This window comes from Hippopotamus amphibius, chromosome 15, assembly GCF_030028045.1.
Source record: "Hippopotamus amphibius kiboko isolate mHipAmp2 chromosome 15, mHipAmp2.hap2, whole genome shotgun sequence".
Lineage (NCBI taxonomy): Eukaryota > Metazoa > Chordata > Mammalia > Artiodactyla > Hippopotamidae > Hippopotamus > Hippopotamus amphibius.
In genome coordinates this window covers 10,468,080-10,485,137 of record NC_080200.1, presented here as the reverse complement: position 1 = coordinate 10,485,137, position 17,058 = coordinate 10,468,080, and the positions used below count along the sequence as shown (strand labels likewise).

The window sequence follows — 17,058 nt, the reverse complement described above, 5'->3', positions numbered from 1 at the left end:
GAAAGTGCTACATTTTAACTTTTACTTTTGAACTCCTTTCAGATTTAGAGAAAAGTTGAAAGAAAAATATGAATGGTTCCAATATAAATAGATACTTTACTAGATCTCCCCAATTTTTCTTTGTCCACTTTTCTCTCTTTCTTTTCTCTCTGTGTGTGTGTTTGTGCATCTGTGATATTTTTCAGACTGATTGACAATAAATTGCACTGTACCTATGGGATCTCCTCACCTCTAAGTCTTTAGAATTCCTTAAAGACAAGGGCATTGTCTCACATAACCATAGTCCAGTTATCAAACTCAAATTAACATTGATACACTATTATTAAATTTACAGAAACCATGCCTATGTTGACAATTATCCTAAATAATTTCATCTACAGCAAAAAGAACATTCAAGATCATGAATTACACTTGGTTGACGTGTCTCTTTAGCCTCCCTTAATTGAGAACAATTCCTAGACTTTCTCTGAATTTTATAGCTTTGACAATATTGAAAGGCACAGCTCAGAAATGAGGTAGAATATCCTTCAATTTGGGTTTGTCTGATGCTCCCTAGTCTTTAGACTGAAGTCCTGCACCTGTGGCAGGATCCCAACTGTACAGGATTTCAATCCCATGGAAAGAACATTATTTCCATCATGTTGGTGTATCTCAGTGTGAAGCTCGTTAACCATGTGACAGGGTTGTTAGGAAATGGGTGCTTAAGACAGGTGGTTGGGAATTGTAGCCTCTGTTTTGTAGGATTCTATTTTGGTTTTGTTGCCATAAAATGAATACTTACGATGAGAGTATGGGATAATACATTCTATTTTTTAGGATTCCATTTTTTTAATTTACATCTTTATTGGAGTATAATTGCTTTACAATGTTGTGTTACTTTCTGCTGTACAATAGTGTGAATCAGATATATGTATACCTATGTCCCCTCCCTCTTGAGCCTCCCTCCCTCCCACCCCATTCCATCCCTCTAGGTCATCACAAAGCACTGAGCTGATCTTTCTGTGCTATACAGCAGCTTCCCACTAGCTATGCATTTTACACATGGTAGTGTATATATGTCAATGCTGCAACCTCAGTTCATCCCAGAGGATTCCATTTTTGAGTGAAAGGAGCTCCAACTCTTAGAAAAAATGATAAATAACTTGAGTGAAAGTCATGGTCAATATTTCTAGTATGTGGAGGATGCCAGTTTGCTGCTAATTCCTATTGTTCTGGTCTCTTCCTTCTTAGATATATCAGCTACATGGAAGCAGGAAACCACACAGAAATTTTAGAGTTTATCCTCCTTGGGTTCTCTGAGGACCCAGAACTGAAGCCCCTCTTATTTGGCCTGTTCCTGTCCATGTACCTGGTCACCATGTTGGGGAACCTGCTCATCATCTTGGCCATTATCTCTGACTCCCACCTCCACACCCCCATGTACTTCTTCCTCTCTAACCTGTCCTTGGTTGACATCTGTTTCAGCACCACCATAGTCCCCAAGATGCTACTGAACATGCATTCAGAGAACAAAGCCATTTCCTACATGGACTGCCTCACTCAGGTGTATTTTTCCATGTTTTTCCCTATCCTGGACACTCTGCTCCTGACTGCGATGGCCTATGACCGATTTGTGGCCATCTGTCACCCCCTGCAGTATACAGTCATCATGAACCCACACCTCTGTGGCTTGCTGGTTTTTGTTACCTGGTTTATTGGTGTCCTGACATCCCTCCTTCATATCTCTCTGATGATGCATCTGACCTTCTGTAGAGGACTTGAAATTCCCCATTTCTTCTGTGAACTGACACATATTCTGAAGTTGGCCTGTTCTGATACCTTCCTGAACTGGACATTGATATATTTTATGACTGGTGTGCTGGGTGTTTCCCCCTTCATTGGAATCCTCTACTCCTACTCACAAATTGCTTCATCCATAAGGAAGATGTCCTCTTCTGGGGGAAAACAAAAAGCATATTCCACCTGTGGGTCTCACCTCTCAGTTGTTTCTTTATTTTATGGGACAGGTGTGGGGGTCCATTTTACTTCTACAGTGACTCATTCCCCCCAGAAATTCTCACTTGCCTCAGTGATGTACACTGTGGTGACCCCCATGTTGAACCCCTTCATCTACAGTCTGAGGAACAATGATGTGAAGGAGGCCCTCAGAAGGCTCTTCAGCAGAGCTGCCCCTTGTCTGTGATAGATCCACTGGCTCCAGGACTAAAAGGTTTTGTGGGTTCCAGTGGCAAAACTTGTATTTCGAAGTTCTTATTCTTGTGTATCTGAAATCATCTTGTTTTTTCAGCCAATCCTTGAAGTTCTGTGATTTTTCTCTTTCCTAGTTTTTAAGTTTTATGTTTATTATAGTTTGTTTGTTTGTTTATTTGTTTGTTTTTGGCAGCACCTCGTGGCATTTGGGATCACAGATCCCTGACCAGAGATTGAACCTGGTCCTTGGCAGTGAAAGTGCTGCGTCTTAACCACTGGACTGCCAGGGAGTTCCCTCTTCTGATTTTTAATCCATATTCAAACAACTACTCTCCCAATAATTTCTGTGGTGACCTTTCTGGCCCATCTGGTATCCAAAAAAATATGTCTTTTATCTTCTTACTTCTGCACTGGTGAATTCTTAAATTCAATTTGAATTTTCCTATAGCTTTGTTATCTCCAATGTTGTCGTAGCATGCCAAAACTCTTGATTGTTCACTTTAATTTATTTCTATGTGTTTGATTGGGGATTTGTGTTGTTTCTCTGTATGTATCACCAACAGTGTTTTTTTAACTGGATGAAATATGATTGAATACATATGAAAACATAATTGATGTTTTAGTGCCTATTGTATGGTAAGCCTATGCTAGCTGCTCTGTGATATCTTCTGTGATTGTCCCAATAGGAATGATTACTGTCCTCATTTTAGAGGTGAGACAATTGGGATTCTAAAAGCTAACAAAACAAAGCACACACACAAAACAGGATGTACACAAACACCGAATTGTTGTACCACCTAGATGATGTGAAAGACACATGCACTACAAAACAACCCACTATGAAAGTGAAATGGAATCTCAACAAGAAAATAAAGGGGTGTGTGTGTGTGTGTGTGTGTGTGTATTGCACAATTTTTTTTCCCACCCTCATTATGCCTTGGTTTGCCTGAATGTGCAGCTTTTCCAAGTTCAGTCGGTGAGAGGAAAGGAATGTTTTTGGTAACAGCACAGAGGCGAGACGGGGCCAAGACCAGATCCAGCCCATAATGACAAGGAAAGAGAGAGCGCACATGTCCCTAAGACTTCCTGGTATTGTCTTCCTCCAGGTATAGCCTCCAAGTCCTCTGTCTTTGGACTGCAGCCTCACAAAATTACATGATGGAGAGAAGAAGCTCCCTAAGTGGGTTGCTGTGGGGGGATCACATCTCTCAAGTGGAGCTGCTAGGAGCACAGCCCAGAGAGCCAGGGTGCCTGAGGGGCATGTCCAGTTAGGTACGAGGACATGGACAATTTTTTTAGTTGTGTTAAAATACACATAACAGAAAATCTACCATCTTAGCCACTTTTAAGGATATAGTTCTGGCATTAAGAACAATTGGTGTTGTACAACCATCACCACCATCCACCATGCCACATCCCATTCCAATTAGATCTGAATCTCTGTTGGTGCGACCCAGGCATGAAGACTTTTTTTTTTGAGCTCTTTATTGGAATATAACTGCTTTACACTGTTGTGCCAGTTTTTCTGTACACCAAAGTGAGTCAGCCGTATTTATACATATATCCCCTTATCCCCTCCCTCGACTCCCTCCAACACTCCCTATCCCAGCCCTCTAAGTTATCACCCCTCATCGAGTTGATCTCCCTATGTTATGCAGCAGCTCCCCACTAGCTATCTATTTTACATTTGGTAGTGTACATATGTCAATGCTACTCTCTCACTTTGTCACAGCTTCCCTTTTGCCCCCCCCACCCCATGTCTTCAAGTCCTTTCTGTACATCTGCATCTTTATTCTTGCCCTATCACTGGGTTCATCAGTACCTTTTTTTTAGATTCCATGTATATGAGTTAGCATACAGTATTTGTTTTTCTATTTCTGGCTTACTTCACTCTGTAAGGCATGAGGATTTTTAAAGCTCATCAGGGGCTTCCAATATGAAGCCAAGACTGAGGAGCAGTGACATACATTCTCTCACATAACCTGCCTCAATAGATTTATTTTTGCCAAAGATTTTTGGACAATAGGTATGGACTGTGGAAAGGGTTGAGAATTGCATTTTAAATGTGTATATTTTAAAAAGAGAGTTTTGAAGAATTCCCTGGCTATCTAGTGCTTCGGACTCTGCACTTTCACTGCCAAGGGCCTAGGTTCAATCCATGGTAGGAAAGCTAAGAACCTGCAAGCCTGGCAGCATGGCCAAAAAATTAAAAAATTAAAATAAAAAAAGTTAAAAGAGAGTTTTGCATTTCACCATGATGCCTGTGTCATAAACAACAAATAGGGAAGATTCCAGATATGTTACAGGATTCAAATGTGCTTTCTCAATGTGGTTGTGACATATGTAGGATCCCAGAATATTTTTCCAGTCCCAGTAAGGATGTATCCAAAGAAGTAATGTTCGAATGTAAATTGTTATGAGGATCAAAAGCTGTGAGAGCTACACAGATTATGCTTTCCAATTCCAAATATTTGGTCTTACAATAATTTCTAGTTCACAGATCAGAAAAATGGCCCACGTATTGAAATTAGGCTGTTCTGCTGAAGAGCCTCCACATGTCCCTCTTGATGACTCTGTTCCTCAGACTGTAGATGAAGGGGTTATGCATAGGGGTGACCACAGTGTACACCAGCGAAGCCACTGCATCCTTCCTGGGCAAAGCAGACATAGTAGAACCAAGGTACACTCCAATGCTCGTTCCATGAAATAAGCAAACTACTGACAGGTGAGAGCCACAGGTGGAGAAGACTTCATACTTCCCACCAGATGATGAGATTCTCAGAATGGAGGAAACAATATGATAGTAAGAGGAAAAGATCTCTGAGATAGGGAACAATCCAGAGATATTACCAACAAAATACATGACTATGTAACTGATGAAGGTGGCAGAAAAGGCAAGGTTGAGGAGTTGAGAAGAAATGATACATTTCCACATTCTTGAGGCAGGAAGGTTATAACAATCAAACTGTGCAGCTGGAATTGTAAATGCTAACACACACACACACACACACACACCCCAAAACTGAGAAGCAACAGAGTCATGGGTTTGTGATGACCAGGTAGTTCAGTGAGTGACAGATGGCCATGAACTGACTATATACCATCATAGTCTGGAGCAGAGCATCCAAGCATCCAAAAGGAACTGAAAAAGACATCTGAGTCAAGTAGCCCACATAGGTGATGACTCTGCTGTGAGTTTGGATGTCCACGATCATCTTGGGGATAACATTGGAGGTGTAAACACCCTTGGGCCAGGACAGGATGGAGGAGAAGAAATACATAGGGCTGTGGAGTTCGGAGTCAGAGCTGGTGGCCACGATGATGAGCAGGTTCCTGAGCATGGTGATCAGGTACACGGACAGAAACAGCTCAGAGAGGAAGGGCTGCTTATGGATCTTCTGATAGTCCAATAAGAAAGATTTCTGAGACATGTCAGATCGTGTGGTTCTATGTAGCCAAGACACCCTAAATGTTGTCTAACTTTATGTCTCCTTTAGAGATTGAGTGGACTGATTACACGAATGCAGGAGGAAGTGGACAGCTGGAACGGTATCCAGGAGCAGGGGCTTTGACCTAAACTATCGTGTGCCAGCTCTTTCCGTGCTCTCTGCCTGTGATCACAGTCATATTTCCTCTTAGTTGATGCAGCAGGTGTCATCCACTGCTCCCCGCTGTAGTCTACCAGAAACCCCCAAAGGGAGAGCAGAATGAGCAGGTGATCTCTTCCTTGCGTGTCCAGGGGAGGGAAATGGCTAGGTGGGTTGATGGGCAGGGGAAGAATATCAGTTAGCTGCCCTGTGTCAGGAATCACACTGTCCAATTTAATCTTGGCTTCACAACTTTCAGCTTTGTGGTGGGTACAGATTGCATAAAATTTCTGTGCTCCTTCTCTCTTCTATAAAATAATAAAGCAGGCACCTAGATTTTTTTTATTACATATTTATTGGAGTAAAATTACTTTACAATGTTGTGTTTGTTTCTGCTGTACAACAAAGTGAATCAGCTATATGTATACATATATCCCCTCCCTCTTGAGCCTCCCTCCCACCCTCCCTATCCCACTCCTCTAGGTGGTCACAAAGCATTAAGCTGATCTCAATGTACTCTGCAGCCGCTTCCCACTATCTATCTATTTTACAGTTGATAGTGTATATATGTCAATGCTACTATCTCACTATGTCCCAGCCTCCCCTTCCCCCACTGAGTCCTCAAGTCCATTCTCTACTTCTGTGTCTTTATTCCTGCCCTGCCACTAGGTTCATCAGTACCATTTTTCTAGATTCCATATATATGCGTTAGCATACGGTATTTGTCTTCCTCTTTCTGACTTACTTCACTCTGTATGACAGACTCTAGGTCCATCCACCTCACTACAAATAACTCAAATTCATTCCTTTTTACGGCTGAGTAGTATTCCATTGTATATATGTGCCATATCTTCTTTATCCATTCATCTGTCAATGGACACTTAGGATACTTCCATGTCCTGGCTATTGTAAATGGTGTTGCAATGAACATTGGGGTGCATGTGTCTTTTTAAGTTATGGTTCTCTGAGGGTGTATGCCCAGTAGTGGCATTGCTGGGTCATATGGTAGTTCTATTTTTCATTTTTTAAGGAACCTCCATGCTGTTATCCATAGTGGCTGTATCAATGTACATTCCCATCAATAGTGCAGGAACATTCCCTTTTCCCCACACCCTCCCCAGCATTTGTTTCTAGATGTTTTGATGATGGCTATTCTGACTGGTGTGAGGTGATCCCTCATTGTGGTTTTGATTAGCATTTCTGTAATAATTAGTGATGTTGAGCATTCTTCATGTGCCTCCTGGCCATCTGTATGTCTTCTTTGGAGAAATGTCTATTTAGGTCTTCTGCCCATTTTTGGATGGGATTGTTTGCTTTTTTGATATTGGACTGCATGAGCTGTTTGTGTATTTTGGAGATTAATCCTTTGTCAGTTATTTCATTTACAAATATTTTCTGCCATTCTGAGGGTTGTCTTTTCATCTTTTTTATGTCTTCCTTTGGTGTGCGAAAGCTTTTAAATTTCATTAGATTTATTTTTGTTTTTATTTCCATTACTCTAGGAGGTGCATCAAAAAGAATCTTGCTGTGATTTACATCCGTGAGTGTTCTGCCTATGTTTTCCTCTGAGAGTTTTACAGTGTCTGGCCTTACATTTAGGTTTAATCAATTTTGAATTTATTTATTTTTGTGTATAATGTTACATAGTGTTCTAATTTCATTCTTTTACATGTAGCTGTCCAGCTTTCCCAGCCCCAGTTATTGAAGAGGCTGTTTTTGCTCCATTGTATATTCTTGCTACCTTTGTCAAAGAAAAGGTGACCATATGTTCACAGATTTATCTCTGGTCTTTCTATCCTGTTTCATTGATATATATTTCTGTTTTTGTGCCAGTACCATATTGTCTTGATTACTGTAGCTTTGTAGTATAGTCTGAATTCAGGAATCCTGATTCCTCCAACTCTGTTTTTTAGCCTCAAGATTGCCTTGGCTATTCGGGGTATGTTGTGTAAAAGCATTTTTAAAAAATAGATCTGCATTTGTAACTTTGGGCAGCTATGAAATGACTTGGAATCTTGCATCCAAAATAAAGAAAAACATTCCTTGATCCATGATAAATTCAGTTGTTCTCAGGTATGGAAATTTGTTTAGGAAATTATCAGGAAAAAACTAAAAACAACATTTTTTAGATGTGAAAGATCTTCACTTGAGCCACTGAACAACTCCCAACAGAATACTTTCCTTATAATATCAGAGAATGGTTGATTCAAAATTTGAAAAAAAATGCAAATACTTTAACTGAATGTTGCAATAAAAAAAGAAAAGCTCTGTTTAATTGATGTTTTTAATGCATTTTGTCTCAAATATTTTTCAAATTTATTAAGAAATGTGTTCAATTCATGGTCTAAAATATGAGTTGATGGCATAGAGATTTTTGAATCTTGCCATAATGGAGTTGTTGCTCCCTAAGACCATTTACTAAAATAAATGAAAGAACTCCCTACATAATATTTTACAACCTGTATTTATAGTTCCAGTGGCTGTTGGATTAGCCCATTGAATTTACATACCTTTATCAATTTATATACATATATATATATATATATATATATATATATATATATATATATAATGCTCATTTAATGATGTTACACTTGGTGATAGGAGATTATCTTTCCCCATGAAAGTTGTGTTAATAACACATTTTTCTTTGATTTCACTGCTTTAGTTATATTACTCAACCAAATAAAGGTGGTAGACTACTTAGAATTAAGAATCATTTGTAAAGTAAATGATTCATTCATTTAGAAATATATTGCATATCATTTGTATTAAATGATACAGTACCAATTAAATTTCCTACAACCAACTGAAGCATTTCCTTCACTATTTAAATATTTTCTCATGTCCGAAATGAAAAAAAACAAACAAAAAAAAAACACCACCACACACCTTATGGTACTACCCTCTCTCTCTTTCCCTTCACCACCAAAGTTCTTGGCATAGTGTTTTCTACTCATGAAGTCAATTTTTTCACTGCCATGTAACTGCCAAGCCTACTGGATGAAGGCGTCTCCCCAGCACTCTACCAAAATTTCTCTTTCTACAGTTTTTCATGTCACTAAATCCAAGGGCTATAGTTCAGCCTTTATTACTTGACCTCATAGTATCATTTAATACAGTTAATGCCCCTCTCTTGAAACAGGACTCTATCTACACAGCATATACCCAGTGTCACAAGGGATTCACTGAGACAGATGTGTCTCTTTTCTTCTGTGTTATTTTGAGACCCTAAGTACTGTGGCTACTGGGAGATGATTCTTTGCATCATAGACACATTCCTGAGGGGGAATGTCTTTACCTCAAAGCCAAATCAATAGTGATAAAATCTCTTCCAAGAAGGATGAGGGCCATAGTGGGAGAGAGATCGATCTGGCCCCAAAGCTACCTTCCTGGAAACAGAATTAGCACACCTGTTCTGTTCTGCCATTTGCTACCCAAAGGGAGCTGAGTGAGTTGAAGAGCAGGGCATCAGAGGAACAATTTAGTTAACAAGGAGTGATGAGAGACCATCCCCCTGGGGCTCAGAAACAGTAAATACTTCCCTAGCATCTTCACCCATAGTTCAGTGATGCCTGACCAGGAGGAGACCACATGGATGCCTCCCACAGACATGGCTTTGTGACAGGTACCATCTCCCCGCCATTCCCTGGGAGAATCTGTCTTCAGCATCCAAGAGGCAGAGGGGGAAGAGGTTGCACAAATATTTCTTTAAGCTATGTCAGACAAGTGAGTCATATTGTTCTAGTAAGTATTATGTATAAAAAGGAGGATTGAAAAGGTGGTGGTTCCCAGAAGCAGGTATCAGGATTAATAATGATCTATGACAATATTTTTAAAATATCTGTAATTTATTTCCCTGGCTATTCATATCCTTTTAGATTCCATTACTGCTGTTTTCTGTCCCCTTCAGCCCCTCGTTTTGAAAACTAGTGACTTATTTGGAATTGGCACCCTCTCAAGTGTAATCTTAAGTGTTTCCAATCCATCTGCTAACAGCTTCCTTATTCTTCTCTAGTAAAGGAGTTCTCAAAGTAGGATTACTGGAGAAGCACGATCAGTATCCCCAGGAGCCTGTTAGAGATGCAGCTTTTCAAGACCCACCCAATTGTGCTGACAGGAAGTCAAGAGATGGGACCCAACAATCTGTTTTAACAAACCTCCCAGGTGATTCTGATGCAGCTGTAATTGGAGAACCTCTGCTTTAGCAAAGTATCTGCTTCTCCACCCCACTCCCATCATTCTATTAGGTTGTAAACACTCTATGATTCCTCAAATATGTACCAAATACCCACTCTGTGCCAGGTTTATCTATGTTTCACTGTAATTGTGAACAGACCCCCTCCCCCCCATATCATTCCTGATGATTGCAAATACATAAGCTGACAATACTGATTAGTTCCCTAATATTATTTATTTATTTATTTATAGAACATTTTATTGAGATATAATTGACATACAATAAACTGCATATATTTAAAATGTACAATTTGATATTTTTTCTTATTAGTAATATATATATGACAGTCCCAATCTCCCAATTCATCCCACCCGAACCCCCCTCTCCTCCAACCCCCTCTCCACCCTGCTTTCTCCACTTGGTGTCCATACATTTGCTGTCTATATCTGTATTTCTCTTTCTGCCTTGCAAACCAGGTGATCGGTACCATTTTTCTAGATTCTGCATATATGCATTAATATATGATATTAGTTTTCTCTTTCTGATTTACTTCACTCTGTATGACAGTCTCTAGGTCCATCCATGTCTCTACAAATATCCCAATTTCATTCCTTTTAATGGCTGAATAATATTCCATTGTATATATGTACCACATCTTCCTTATCCACTCCTTTGTTGATGGACCTTTAGGTTGCTTCCATGACCTGGCTACTGTAAGTAGTGCTGCTATGAACATTGGGGTGCATGTGTCTTTTTGAATTATGCTTTTCTCTGGGTATATGCCCAGTAGTGGGATTGATGGTAGTTCTACTCTTAGTTTTTCAAGGAACTTCCATACTGTTTTCCATAGTGGCTGTATCAATTTATATTCCCACCAACAGTGCAAGTGGGTTCCCTTTTCTCGATACCCTCTCCAGCATTTGCTCTTTGTAGATTTTCTGGCAATGCCCATTCTAACTGGTGTGAGGTGATACCACATTGTAGTTTTGATTCCTAATTATATTTAAGTTGACCTTCTTTAGTGTTCCAAGCAGATAACCATATCAGCAGCTGATACTAATTTTGTTTTGATTTCCTAATTATTATATCTCATTTATTTTTCTTATGGTGTTTCTTCTGTATGATTAGAAATAATGTTAAGTAATTATAACAGCTTTTGGTTAATTCGTTTTGTTTTTTAGGGTTTAATAGTGAATCTCAGTTTAACATAGCTATTCTTTATTATCTTTCGGCAGTATTCTGTTCTATGTGACTGAAGTTTTAGTCTGTTCCCTTCCCATCAATGACTTAAGTTTTATGAAATGAAATTTGCTTTGTGTTGGGACTATCATTATTTTCTGCATTGGTCTATTAATATAAATGCTTTGTTTTCTAACTTTCTACTATGAAATAGTTTTTGCACTCTTCAGATGGACATTAGTTCATAATGGGATATGTTATTTTATCAGATAACTTCCTTCTACTCCTTTTTCAGGTTGGTGCATCTATAGTCAATTAGAGGTTAATTTGTAGGTTTCTCATTTGTTATATATGGTGATTTTTGGTTTCAACCTTCTTTCAGTTTTCCATGATCTTTGAGAACAATGCACTGGTGATACAAAGAGAAGTACATCTTATAGAATGTGATTTGAACTTGTGTGGCTTATGAATCAGTGGTTAGGGGGCAGATCAATTAATTCCAAATGTAAATGCAAAAATATGACAATGATTTGTGTAATGAAGAGAAATACAGGGGGCTAGAAAGGCATGGACTAGGGAGACTACACTTCGTGGGCAGGGAGGTTTCATCTGAGAGATCAGGACAGGAGTTATCACAAGAGGACTAAAGCAAGGAGGAGGATCCCAGCATGGAGGGCAGTACTTGCACAGCCCTGGCTGGGGGAAGAATCCTAACATTTTTAGGACTCTGAAAGGCAAAAGTGTTGGAGCTTCGAGAGTGAAAGGCTGGTGTGGTGCTTAATAAGTCTGGGAGTTTGGGAGGAATGCATGTACCAGCAAATCTGGAAAGGAAGTTAAAAAAAAATTAAAATTGCAGACTAATCTCCTTTGTGGGCATAGAGGTGAAGATCCTTGGGTGAAAGTACCTTCCAGGGCAGATGTGTTTGCTTCTGCCTGGAACCCAGGGTACTGTTCACCCAGGACCACTTTAGGCTAAATTCCTCTGGCTGAGATTTCTAGGTGAGTGTGAATGTGAGCTCCAAATCAGAGTGGTTGCATTAGCTGCAGTGTTCTTTGAAGCCTGACTCTTTTCTGACAACTTCTCACGGACGGGTTTTCTTCTTGTTTTTCTGCCCTGGGAATTGTATGAAAGTGCTATATTTTAACTTTCAATTTTGACTTCATTTCAGATTTACACAAAAGTTGAAAGAAGTATATAAATAGTTCCTTTGTAATATCATTTACTGAATGTCCCCAATTTTAACTTTTTACCATCTTTACTTTATTCTTTGTTGACTTTTCTCTCTTCCTTTTCTTTGTGTGTGTGTTTGTGTGAAATTTTTCAGGACCATTTGAGAATAAGTTGCACTGTATATATGGGATCTCTTCACCTCTAAATCTTCAGTATTCCCTAATAACAAGGACATTGTCCCACACAACCATAGTCCAATTATCAAAATAATGAATTTAACATTCATATATATTATTAAATTTATAGAACTCATGCCTATGTCAACAGTTATCCTAATAATTTCATCTATAGCAAAAGAATGTCCAAGATCATGAATTACACTTGGTTGACATATTTTTTTAGCCTCCTTTAATCCAGAACAATTCCTAGACTTTCTTTGAATTTGTTGGCATTAACATTTCTGAAGGGTACAGGTCAGAAATAATGTAGAATGTCCTTCAATTTGGGTTTGTCTGATGCTCCCTAGTCTTTATTTTCTTTTAAATTGTATATATATATATTTAATTTTTATTTTATTTTGGAGTATAGTTGATTAACAATGATGTATCAGTTACAGGTGTACAGCAAAATGATTCACTTGTATCCATAGAAGTGTCCATTCTTTTCAAATTCTTTTCCCATTTAGGTTATTACAGGACATTGAGCGAAGCTCCCTGTGCTATACAGTAGGTCCTTGTTGGTTATCTATTTTATTTTTATTTTTTGGAGTATAGTTACTCTACAACTAGTTCTGTGAAAAATACCATTGGTAATTTGATAGGGATTACATTGAATCTGTAGATTGCTTTGGTGCATATAGTCATTTTCACAATATCGATTCTTCCAGTACAAGAACATGGTATGTCCCTCCATCTGTTTATATTGTCTTTGATTTCTTTCTTCAGTGTCTTATAGTTTTCTGCATACAGGTCTTTTGTCTCTTTAGGTAGGTTTATTCCTAGGTATTTATTTCTTTTCATTGCAATGGTAAATATGATTGTTTCTTTAATTTCTCTTTCCAATATTTTATTGTTAGTGTATAGGAATGCAAGAGGTTTCTTGGTATTAATTGTGTATCCTGTGACTTTACTAAATTCATTAATTAGCTCTAGTAGTTTTCTGGTGGCATCTTTAGGATTTTCTATGTATAGTATCATGCCACCTGCAAACAGTGACAGTTTTACTTCTTTTCCAATTTGAATTCCTTTTATTTCTTTTTGTTCTCTAATTGTTGTGGCTAGGAATTCCAAAACGATGTTGAATAATAGTGGTGAACATGGGCACCCTTGCCTTGTTCATGATTTTAGAGGAAATGCTTTCAGTTTTCTACCATGGAGAATAATGTTTGCTGTGAGTTTGTCATATATGGCCTTTATTTTGTGGCCTTTATTATGTTGAGGTAGGTTCCCTCTATGTCCACTTTCTTCCCTAGTCTTTAGACTGAAGTTCTGCACATTTGGCAGGATCTCAAAGGTGCAGGATTTCAATCCCACAGAATCAACATTATTTCCATCATGTTGCTTTATCCCATTGTGAAGCTCCATAACCATCTGACAGGCTTGTTCTGAAATGGATGCTTTGGATAGGTGGTCGGGAATTCTAGACTCTGTTTTGTAGGATTCTATTTTGGTTTTGTTGTCATAAAATGCATACTTAAGATGAGAGTTTGGGATAAGACACTCTATTCTTTGGGATTTCCATTTTTGAGTGAAAGGAGATCCAACTCTTAGACAAAATGATAAATAATTTTAGTGAAAAGCATGGTCAACATTTCTAGCATGTGGAGGATGCCAGTTTGGTACAAATTTCTGTTTTTCTTGTCTCTTCATTCATAGATATATCAGCTACATGGAAGCAGGAAACCACACAGAAATTTTAGAGTTTATCCTCCTTGGGTTCTCTGAGGACCCAGAACTGAAGCCCCTCTTATTTGGCCTGTTCCTGTCCATGTACCTGGTCACAATTTTGGGGAACCTGCTCATCATCCTGGCCATTATCTCTGACCACTGCCTCCACACCCCCATGTACTTCTTCCTCTCTAACCTGTCCTTTGTCGACATCTGTTTCAGCACCACCATAGTCCCCAAGATGCTACTGAACATGCATTCAGAGAACAAAGCCATTTCCTACATGGACTGCCTCACTCAGGTGTATTTTTCCATGTTTTTTCCTATCCTGGACACTCTGCTCCTGACTGCGATGGCCTATGACCGATTTGTGGCCATCTGTCACCCCCTGCACTACACAGTCATCATGAACCCACACCTCTGTGGCTTGCTGGTTTTTATTACCTGGATCATTGGTTTCATGACATCCCTCCTTCATATCTCTCTGATGATGCATCTGACCTTCTGTAGAGGACTTGAAATTCCCCATTTCTTCTGTGAACTGACACATATTCTGAAGTTGGCCTGTTCTGATATCTTCCTGAACTGGACATTGATATATCTTATGACTGGTGTGCTGGGTGTTTTCCCCCTCATTGGGATCCTTTACTCCTACTCACACATTGCTTCATCCGTAAGGAAGATATCCTCTTCTGGGGGAAAACAAAAAGCATTTTCGACCTGTGGGTCTCACCTCTCTGTTGTTTCCTTGTACTATGGGACAAGCCTGTGGGTCTATTTCAGTTCTAATATGACCCATTCTTCCCAGAGAAACTCCATTGCTTCCGTAATGTACACTGTGGTGACCCCCATGCTGAACCCCTTCATCTACAGTCTGAGGAACAAGGATGTGAAGGGGGCCCTGGGAAGGCTGTTCTGAAGAGTAGCCTCTTGTCTGTGATAGATCCATTGGCTTCAGGATGAAGAGATTTTTGTGGGTATCTGTGTAAAACCTTTTATCCTGAAGTTCTTACTCTTGCATCTCTCAAACCACCTTGTTATTTCACCCAGTCCTGAAAGATCTATGATCTTGCTCTCTCCTAGTTTTTAACACACATTTAAACAACTAATCTTCCAGAAATTTCTGTGGTGATCCTTTCTGCCCCATTTGCTGTCCAAAAAGTATGTCTTTGGTCTTCTTTCTTACTTACACACTGGTGAGTTCTTTTTTTTTTTTTTTTAAGCTCTTTATTGGAATATAATCGCTTTACACTGTTGTGCCAGTTTTTGCTGTATGACAAAGTGAATCAGCTGTATTTATACATATATCCCCATATCTCCTCCCTCCCATGACTCCATCCCACCCTCCCTGTCTCAGCCCTCTAAGTCATCACCCCTCATCGAGTTGATCTCCCTGTGTTATGCAGCAGCTTCCCACTAGCAATCTATTTTGCATTTGGTAGTGTATGTATGTCAATGCTACTCTTTCACTTAGTCCCTGCTTCCCCTTCGCCCCCCACCCCATGTCCTCAAGTCCCTTCTCTACATCTGCATCTTTACTATTTCCCTGTCACTGGGTTCATTAGTACACACTGATGAGTTCTTAACTTCAATTTGAAATTTACTATAGCTTTGTTATCTCCAGTGTTTTCATAGTGTGCTTATGTGTGTGTGTCATCAACATTGTGTGTTTGTTTTTTTTAAACTGGATAAGGTATGATTAAATACATAGGAAGATATAGTTGATGTTTGAGTGCTTATTGTAGGGTAAACCTATGCTAACCGCTCTGTTATCTTATGTAATCTTCCCAATAGGAATGATTATTGTCCTCATTTTAGAGGTGAGACAATTGAGACTCTAAGAGTTAACAAAGCAAAACACACAAAAAACACACTGTCCCAAAGTTCCAGAGGGACCAAATCACAAATATGGGATTCAAAACCAGAATTCTGACCCTGATTCCATATTCTTAACTAACAGGCTACACAATTTTCCACATGGATTTTGATATTGTGTACATTTCTATGGTGGATTTTACAGCTGACTGACAATATTTCTAGTTATCCTGTTCTTTTGCACATCCAAGAGAATTGAATTTCCTTTCTCCTTGGAAGTTAAATAAGGAAATGTGTTTTATTCTGTGTAATAAAATATGAGTGGAAGTGATGTGTCACTTCTCAACTAGACGATTTAGGAGATTCCATTATTCTTCATGTTCACTCTTCCATTGGCATGATTATTGTGGAAAAATATATTATAAGATCAAAATAGTCCAGAAAGCTGGCCAGTATCATAGAGGAATCCCCCGGATAGTTGCCCAAGTTGGTAGATACTTTTCTTGAAAGAGAAATAAGGTTTTGTTTCATTAAATCAGTAACATTTTAGCTCTGTTACATACACTGTTACGGTTACAGCAGTAAAAGCTAACCCAATCTGTTACAAATCCCAAGGTTGAAAATTTAAATTTGAGTGTTTATCTATATAATTATTTTTCTACTATGCTAAGAGTAATTCTGAGATCTCTGCGATCGTTTTTCTCATGAACTCTAATTCAATTTCATGTTACACACGTGCACGCATGATGTGAATCTGTACGTGGCCCACATTATTAAAAGACGAGAATTAATTTATTATTGTGCCAGAAATACTCTTTCAATAGGAGGTAAGCTCCTTTGAGGTAGTAATCCTTTCTATAGTAGCCTTAGAGTCCTGTATAACTTAAAATAAGACTGACGCTGTCCACTTGTAGAAACTTAGGGAGGCTCAGTGATATCACATTGTCTAACAAGACCCCTTAGGAATACTGGTTTAGTTCCTAAAATGGTAATTTGAACAAGATGTTTCAAATTAAAAATACCATTCTGTTTGTGCCATACTCATCGTTT

At 38.9% G+C, this 17,058-nt stretch overlaps 2 protein-coding genes across 2 annotated transcripts; both read left to right on the top strand.

The window, feature by feature from the left end:
• Positions 1-1,243: 1,243 nt before the first annotated feature.
• LOC130837109 (olfactory receptor 7D2) lies at positions 1,244-2,182 on the top strand. The gene has a single exon (XM_057709902.1). It carries the CDS (start codon positions 1,244-1,246, stop codon positions 2,180-2,182), a length of 939 nt encoding a protein of 312 aa, XP_057565885.1.
• A 12,012-nt stretch (positions 2,183-14,194) lies between these two features.
• Positions 14,195-15,112, top strand: LOC130837103 (olfactory receptor 7D2-like). The gene has a single exon (XM_057709894.1). The coding sequence runs from the start codon at positions 14,195-14,197 to the stop codon at positions 15,110-15,112; it is 918 nt and encodes a 305-aa protein (XP_057565877.1).
• The last annotated feature ends 1,946 nt before the right edge of the window (positions 15,113-17,058 follow it).